Raw genomic sequence first — 8,588 nt, 5'->3', positions numbered from 1 at the left:
TACATAATTTATTAATATTTTCTCCCATCCTGTGTGTTGTCTTTTTACTCTGGGATTAGTGCCTTTTGATGCACAGAATTTTTAATTTTCATGAAATTCAACTTGTCTGTGTTTTGCCACCTGTGCCATTGGTGCCATTTCCAAGAAGTTATTACAAACCCAACGTCTTGAAGCTTTTGTCCTGTGTTTTGCTCCGAGTGTTATTATTTTAGGTCTGACATTTAGGTCCTTGGCCCACTTTGAGTTAAATTTTGTATGTGGTGTTAGGTAAGGTCAAACTTCATTGTTTTTTACGTATGGATACCCAGGTTCCCAGCATCCTTTGTTGAAAAGTGGGTTCCTTCTCTTTACAGAACTTCACATTTCACTTCACATGCATCACCTGGTTTGATCTTTCTAGCAACCACATAAGGCAAGCATGGAAGCTCATTTGACCTCTTTCTTTATTGTGAATGCAGTTCTTTATTGCTGGGGGACTGAGACTTTAAGTCTCTTGTTCAGACCACCCGGTGTCGGCGGCAGAGCAGGGACTAAAGCCATGCACTTTCCTACGCTCTTCATTCCCATGAGATCAGGCTTTCTCAGAACTTTCTGGTTGGCCGGGACTGGGGCTGGAAGTGGAAAGAAATGTCCACGTAAGTCAAAGGGAAAGTATGGAAAGCCTAAATCACATTCATACATTAGAAGTCTTCTCTTTGTGCTTTATTTCCTTGTATGTCAAATGGGGTTGTTAAACAAGAATTCCAAACGTTTCCCCTAAATTAATGCTATACAGAAGAACCTGAGCAAGCATTTGTCCTAAGGACCAAGACACCCAGCCCAAAGCAGCCCTCTGCAAGAGAGAAATTTCTTTAAAGTCCCTTCTTTTTCCTCAGGAAAAAAATGTGTGTGTGTGTGTGTGTGTGTAGTTCTGCATTTTACTCCATAATAGGTTGGGATTTGCATCAACATAAACATAAATGAGTAAGCTCATCCCATACACATTTTTGGCTAAGATGGATCCTCTGGGGTGCTGCAGGGACTTATCCTGTGGTTTCTTATCCTCCCTGTCGCTCAGCAGGGTATTGGCAGGTGCATGTACCCCAGGGTGAGATATTAAATCTCTTCAACCTCTCTCCACTCCACAGCTTACAGACCTACAATTGGGCTTCAATTAAAAGGTGTGAAGTCACCCTCAAGTTTGATAATGATAATGAGAAGCAGGAAATTCAAAATAAAGATTTTTGACATTTATAAGAGCTCCAAAATGAGGCAGGCCCTGCACCTGCACCCACAGCAGCCTGGCCCAGCACCCAAATGTCCCCTGAAAGAGGGTCAGCCAGGTTGCAGGCAAAGAGGTGTCTCCCTAAAGGTAACATCTGCTCCATGCTGAACAAGTACATACCCCGCAGCGTAACACGCAGCAACTAAAAATGAGATTAAAATGTAACTACCACTCCGGCTTTTACTAATCCCTAAGCAAGTCTAGTGTCAATGTCTTATGAAAAACATCCATGCTTCTTTAGTTATTCTCGGTAGCCAAAAGGGTTTTTTAAATGGTATTTAAGCCCTTGCTTTTATGGGAGAAGCCAATGCACTGAACAATATCTGTTCAGTTTTGGCAATTTTCATATGTCACAGTTGGATGTTCATTCTTCTCTATGATTATGTCATCTACAGCTATCGGTCGGGAGACTCACCCAACTACCAGTTTGGTGAACAGGCAATGCTGAGATTAAGAAGGAGGGTGGTAGCTAATGGAAACCTTTTGTTATCTAGGAAAGGCTTTATTTGCTTGCATTTTCATTATTTCTGAACTGTAGGGCAGTTTGTTGTATTACAAAAGGTCCTTTGCATAAAGAATTTTATTTGTTCCCTGGAAATTTTATTAACTGGGGAAAAAAGAATATAGGACAGAGTATAAGGCTTTCTGTCTTAAACAGATACTGGAAGATAACCTAAGAGCTCTGTGTAGAATCTAATGTCCATGAGGTCCTAGTCTCTATGAATTGCTTGTATTTCTAACTTTTTAAATGTATCATCTCTGTGAAAGTTAAAAATAGCTCAACTAAATAATAAAATTTTGATGCACTATATTTCAATGATAACCCATTCTTTCCCCCCCCATCTCCATATATATTATAGTTCTAATGTGCATTTCTTTGAACGTAACTTTCCCCTGAGGACTGAAGTCACTGTGTACACTGCCCCGAGGTTAACTTGTCTCCGGGGTCCTCTCCCTCACGCAACGTGAAAGCCTGCGTGTAAACAGCAACAGTTTCTCATCCACCGAACACTAGAACCCCGGAGGTCCCTCCCCCTGCATGAGAGTCCACAGCAAAAGGTAGTGTTTTGTTTTCGTTATGTGTTTTCATGTGACCCTCCAAGCTTCCTAACAACAATCCAGATGAGCGTGACAAAGCCATACACAACCACCCTTCCCAAGGTATGTGCGCCCACGGAGTTGAAGACGAAATTAATTACATAACATTTTTTCAGTTGGCTTTAACGGAAGACGAATGTCCTTTCACCACCAGGCCTCTGCTCACACTTTTTTCTCACCCTCTAAAAAGATTGGCTGCATTCAACTTTTACTTTCTTCCACCAATATATTCTCACTCAAAATTTTATTTAACCTAAATAACTCTTGAACCAAACGGCCCTGTGGTGTTGTTCTTGGTTTAAGCAACTGAAGTTATTGGCCTTTGCGTCCTTTCAAAATGTTTCAAGGTGGTAGTTTTATCATCTGTTTCTCCTAAGTAGAATGTGGAGATAAATTAGAACGGTAAGACTTTGTAACTAAATCAAAGGTGAGAACGCTTGGAAGCCAGACTCCGCATCCTGCTTGCTTAGTAAAATGCTAAGTAAATAACTTCTTCCAGTGTTTCATGTTCTCCAGTAAAGGACTTGAAGATTGTTAGCTCAGGAACTCAGCTTACAGAGCTGGGAAGACAACGCCCTCCACTGAAAGGCAAAGAAATCAAGACCCAGAGAAGTGAAGTGACTCGCCCAGGTGATATAATCAGTGATCTTCTGCCACCGTGTAATAGAAAGAGCTAACATTCCCTGAGCACTCTCACAAGCCGGGCTCACTGTGCCGGGTGTGCTACCTCTGTTACCTTACGTGAGCCCCGCAGCAGTGTTTTCAAGTCACTACTATCACTATTCCTACTTTACAGACAGAAATATAAGATTCGAGTGAGAGGCAGAGGAAACCTGTGCGCTCCAGGTCACACAAATAACAGGTTTTGAGCCAGGCAGCCTGATCCCAGAACCCATGCTTCAAACCAGTACTGCTCTTCTGCCTTTATAGGAATTGTATACACAGATGTAGATATGTAGATATAGTGATACAGATGTATGGATATGCAGGTATATGTATACGTGACATGCTGATAAGCAAGATGTAATATTATTTTTGGTGTATCTTAAAACTTTAAATAAATAACATCAGATTTTATAATGGAAAATAGAGAGAGAGAAGAAACAGTGAAAGGGGCACCTGTGGATTGAAATGGATTTAGAAGACACATACAGCATTTTTTTTGGTTCTCAGACCAATGCTCAATCCACTGTACCACCCCAGCCAGGGCCCGCTTTTTTTTTTTTTTTTTTAATGAACAACTCTAGTATCTCAGTGCACCTAAGTGCAAACATAAGGAAGTAATTACTTTGAGGGAAGGGAGAAGGTTAGGTTGGGATGAGGTACTGGGGGAGCTTGTGGAAGGGGGTGGGTGGTAGGCGGTGGCTAACAAAATTCTGCTTCTTAACCTGGATGGTGGATACATGGGTGTTCGCCTTATAACAACTCATTAAACTCATTAAGCAATACCACAAAATAATAAATAGCATCTTAATTGTATATACCTGGGGTAGATGGGGGAAAGGGGTGCCTAACATCCATTCCATCTTCTTTCTACTGTACCTTCCCACACTACAGAGACACGGAAACTAAAAAGTACATCTCCCAGAGTCCTTGACAACCAGAGTCCTGGATGAGATTTAGATTCTGCCAATCAAATGTGGCAGAATTGGAGCAGAGGCCAGGCTTTTGTTTCTCCTGCTGACAAGCCCAGTGGTGGAGACATCTGGTTTTTCTGCAACTGCCTTAGCAGAGACCCTGGGCTCTGGCCATGGTTTTGAAGTCTTGAGAGCAGGGCACACGGCACCAGGCACCCATGTGCACAATCGTGACAGGCCCAGTTTGGTTCTGGGGTCAGCAGCGGCAGCTGCGGCTTCTGATTGTGGTGGCTTCCTGGATACAGTGGTGTTTTATCTCTATATGGTGGTCTCCTAATTGCAGGTTGTGGGGTGGTAATGAAATCAGCAGTTTTTGATCATAGAAGGCGTAGCTCTTCGGCTGGCTTCAGAAGGCTTTGGATAGTTTCATGAGACAGAGCCAACAAGTATGGAAGTCCAGGGCCTGCCAAGCGTAGGGACCCTGAAAAACTCCCTGCTCTTTGGGTAGAGATGCTGAGGGTCTGGATCCCAGGGGTAAAGGTGAACTACAGGTAAACCAGTCCTCAAACTGATGGCAGTCCAGCTCCAGAGCTTCTGCGTGGCCAGCAGTGTCTCCACTGCTGAGGTGCAATGAAAGGGATTCTGGATTTACAGCTGCCAAGTGCCTGGTACAAGCAATGAACATCATTTCTGGGGGATGAAAACATCATCTTGGACTAATTCTTTCAACAGCAATTTAAGAAATACAATGGCCAGCAGACAAAGATAGCCAAGCACCTGAGGAGGTGAGATGAGAATGAGAACCAGCAGCAACATAGAACAGACACAGGAAACAGGAGCTCCAGACCAGCACTCTAACAGAACCACAATGCAAGCCCCAATGTGAGCCACGTCCATGATTCTGAATCTTCGAGTGCGCACACTTAAAAAGTGAAGAGAAACATAAAGTGAAGTTTTAAAATCTTTCCATTTAACTCAGTGTATTTCACTCAAATTTTTATTTAACCTAAATTATTACTTCAACATGTAATCAATATAAAATTTAATGAGATATTTGACATGTTATGCTAAATCTTCAAAATCCAGGGTGCATGTCACACTGGCAGTACATCTAATTCAGCCCAGCTGTATGTGAAGTGCTCCGTCACTGACTGGGACTAGTGACGAACGTCTCACTTCTCGCAGCTTTAGATGTTAGAATTATCAGAAAGAAATGGTAAAGTAACTATGCTTACCATGTTTAAGAACCTAAAAAGAAAGGAAAAATTTTAATATAGGACTGAAAATTATGTAAAGGTGACACAGGATATTTGAAATATGGAATAATCTCTAACTGTAAAATTGAATAACTATATTAGGAACTCAATAGATATCTTTAATAGCAGACTACACATACCTGAGGAGAGATTTGTCAGCTGGAAGGTGGTTCAAAGAACTGATTTGGAAGGAGGTATAGAAAGACCAAAGGAAAGAAAAAGACAGAAAACAGAGTAACAGACATTACAAACACGTGGTTTACCCCACATTCCATTGGAATCCTAAAATGAGAAGACAAAGAAAATAGGGAAGTAGTGTTTGAAGACATACTAAGAATCTTCAAAACTGATCAAAAGTGTTGTCAATTGATTGTCTTTCCATTGAATGTAATTTATCAATCATTGCTTTAAAATAATTTCTCTGTCAAGTTTTTCCTCTTTGAAGATCTTAAAGGTATTCTGCAATTGCACTACAACATGCTCAGGAGTGGATTTATTTTTGTATTTCTTACTTGGTATTTATTGTATTTTCATAAATTGAGGATTAATGCTTTTCGTCATCTGGAAAATATTTAGCTATTAGCTCTTTGACAATTTTCTCTCCCTCATCTTCTTTCTTCTCTGCTTTTGGAAGTCCAGTTAGATGCAGGTTGGGCCATCTCATTGTAAACCCGTATCTTTATACTTCTCTCTCATAGGTTTAGAATTAAATTCTCTCCACTGAATTTTAAAGGATTTCTTCAGATTAATCCAGTTCATTGCTGTTCTATCCTTTTATGTGTAATATGCTGGTTCACCAGTATGCTGAGTATTTGATTTTAAGAAATATATTTTTCCAAAAAAAAAAGGAAACATTTTTCATAGCTAGAAGCTCTGCTTGGTTCTACCTGAAATATAACCAATCTTTTTTGATAATGGCTAATTATTTGCAATGTTTTTTATTCCTTCCTGCCTGCCTTCAATGAGTTAAGTATGCATACTTTACAGTTCTATTGATAGTTCTAATATCCGTCATTCTTCAGGGCCTAACCTACTGTGTTGGATCGGCTTCTTCCATTTATTGTGGTTTGAGTGTTGGCGGGTTCTGTAAGTTCAAATGCTGAGCTTTCCTTGGGCAGGGCTTTAACTATAGGAAATCTCTGCAGTCTACCTGGGGTATTCTTCTGGAAGGGTACTATGTTGGACTCCACTAGACACCCATGGATTTCTACTAGCCAGGAATCATTGGTACGTTAATTTTGTGGCTTAGAGATTTCTGGACCAGTTAAGCAGAGTAAATTCTAAACCTAAAGCCAAGTAAGGACAAGGCATAGTTATTAATTCCTATGGAAGAGTTATTTTGCTTTTATACACAGACCCCAGGCGAAGGCAGAAAAGTGTACATTGTTGCCCTGTGCCCTCAAGCAGATTTTTTCTAATACACTTTTTCACCCTACCTCTTCTGTACATGGTGTCTCAGTCCAACTTCTTACCTGGATAGAGCCTATAACTTAATCTCTGGTCCTTGATTAGGAGTAAAATCGAAATGCGTCGCACACTGAGGCCAAGAACCTCCACTTCCCTTCTCTGCCCTTCAACCAACCTCTGGAAAGCCACAATGCCCACCCTTGGTTTACCACTCTGCTTTTCAGCCCTTATTTCATGTTTGGCCCTGGTGCATTTCCCTCTCATGTGAACTGAGCTGAGCTTTTACCAAAAAGAGAGTTACAGATCCCTCTCACTTTGGAGACAGAGAGCCAAAACTCTAAACCTAAGATGTCACATTTCTCAGTTGAATGTAGATAAATTCATCTTGAATCTTAACCACTTAGAACCCATAGGAAGAGTGGCAGTCAATGATTCTCAGGGGTCATTATCCAGGTTAACTTTCAGAGAATAAAATCTAATCTGACCTGTGTCAGCTGAGTGGACTCTGTTGAAGCAACATAAAGATAAACTAGATTTTCCCCCATGTGTTTACACTTCCTCTTCTCTCCAAGCTAGTAGCTTTCTGGGTCCTTGCCCTCAGGGGAGATTCACGGCAGAGAAGAAAAAGAAGTATTTTTTCTTTTTCCAAAAATCTTAAGTTCTGAGAGAAAGGCCTATATAGGGTCTTCAAGAAACATCAACAAAAGATTTTTCCTGCACTAGAGAGAGCCCAAGAAGACAGCGATAAATCAGATGAAGAATTGCACCCCTATATCACCATAGCATTATTCACGAGGGCCAAGACATAGAAACAACCACAGTGTTCCTCCATAGATGACTGGATAAGGAAGATGTGATACATACATACAATGGGATATGACTCAGCCATAAGAAAAGATGAGATATTGCCTTTTACAACAACATGGGTGGATCTTGAGGATATCATGCTAAGCGAAACAAGTCAGATGGAAAAAGTCAAAAACCATCCACTCATACATGGGATATAAAACTGAAAGCAACACATGAACAAATAAGATAAATAAACAAAAAAAACCCCACAGACACAACAACATGGCGGTTACCAGGGGGAAGGGCGGCGGGGGAGAGTAAAGGGTAAAGGGGGTCAAATATATGGTGACAGAAGATGATTTGACTTTGGGCGGTGGGCACATAATGCAACATACAGATTAGAACTGTACACTTGAAACATATACAATTTTATCAACCAATGTCACCTTAAAAAATTTTTTAAAAAGAATACCTGAGCAAGTGTTCATCACATGAACCACCACTGTGTTCTAAACACCACCAATCTCTCTGTTCAAGATTCATCTATTCTGTCTCAGATTTCTTCCCATTCTTCTGCTCCTTGTCCTCCTTCCCCAGGACGTGTCCTTGACTGCTCATGCTGTGGCCAAGCCCATTCTCTTCCCCACCAGGAGCTACCAAACACATGATTAGACCTGGCTTTGTCAGAAAATGAGCATTGCTTTCAGGAAACTTAGACCCCGCCGTGGAGTAACAGTGACTAATTTAACGTTACCCAGGAGGGGAAGCAGAGAGACTAAATATAACAATCACAAAGATGAACCTTTTTGGTTCAGAATGGAGGCCAGGAAGGGTCCTTACCAAAAAAAGAGAGAGGTGAGGGAGAATTCAAATAACATCATAACAGGCAAGAATGTTGTGCAGGCAAAAATCAAACAAAAGCACACTCCTTCAAGGCAAGGTTTACTCTGATGGAGACCTAAGACATATTTTGACAGTAATTAAAATAGATGGCATTCTCTGACAGGAGCAATTTTTTTCAGCATTCAATATTGTGGAAGAAAAAGGAAATGTGATACACAAAAAGAAATCGGAAAAAATTGGAAAATTATCTGGTTAGTGAAATGCAGATATAATTAAATGTTTAGCACATGCTTGCTAATAATGCAAACTTTTCATGAAAAATGTGCATTACTAGCTTTTCATTTTATGTCTATA

General features: G+C 40.7%; 1 protein-coding gene across 1 annotated transcript in view; it reads right to left on the bottom strand.

Moving 5' to 3' along the window:
- Nucleotides 1-525: 525 nt before the first annotated feature.
- The window catches only part of LOC123478892 (UL16-binding protein 6), a 30,112-nt gene continuing 22,049 nt past the window's right edge, over nucleotides 526-8,588 (bottom strand). The window contains exon 5 of the mRNA XM_053913982.1: nucleotides 526-611. Within this exon, the coding sequence (XP_053769957.1) occupies nucleotides 572-611 (40 nt within the window). The 3' untranslated portion in view covers nucleotides 526-571. The remainder of the gene's footprint in view (nucleotides 612-8,588) is intronic.

This window comes from Desmodus rotundus, chromosome 11 (genome assembly GCF_022682495.2).
Source record: "Desmodus rotundus isolate HL8 chromosome 11, HLdesRot8A.1, whole genome shotgun sequence".
NCBI classification, from domain to species: domain Eukaryota; kingdom Metazoa; phylum Chordata; class Mammalia; order Chiroptera; family Phyllostomidae; genus Desmodus; species Desmodus rotundus.
The sequence above is the reverse complement of the archived record's forward strand: the minus strand, read 5'-3'. Positions and strand labels throughout refer to the sequence as shown.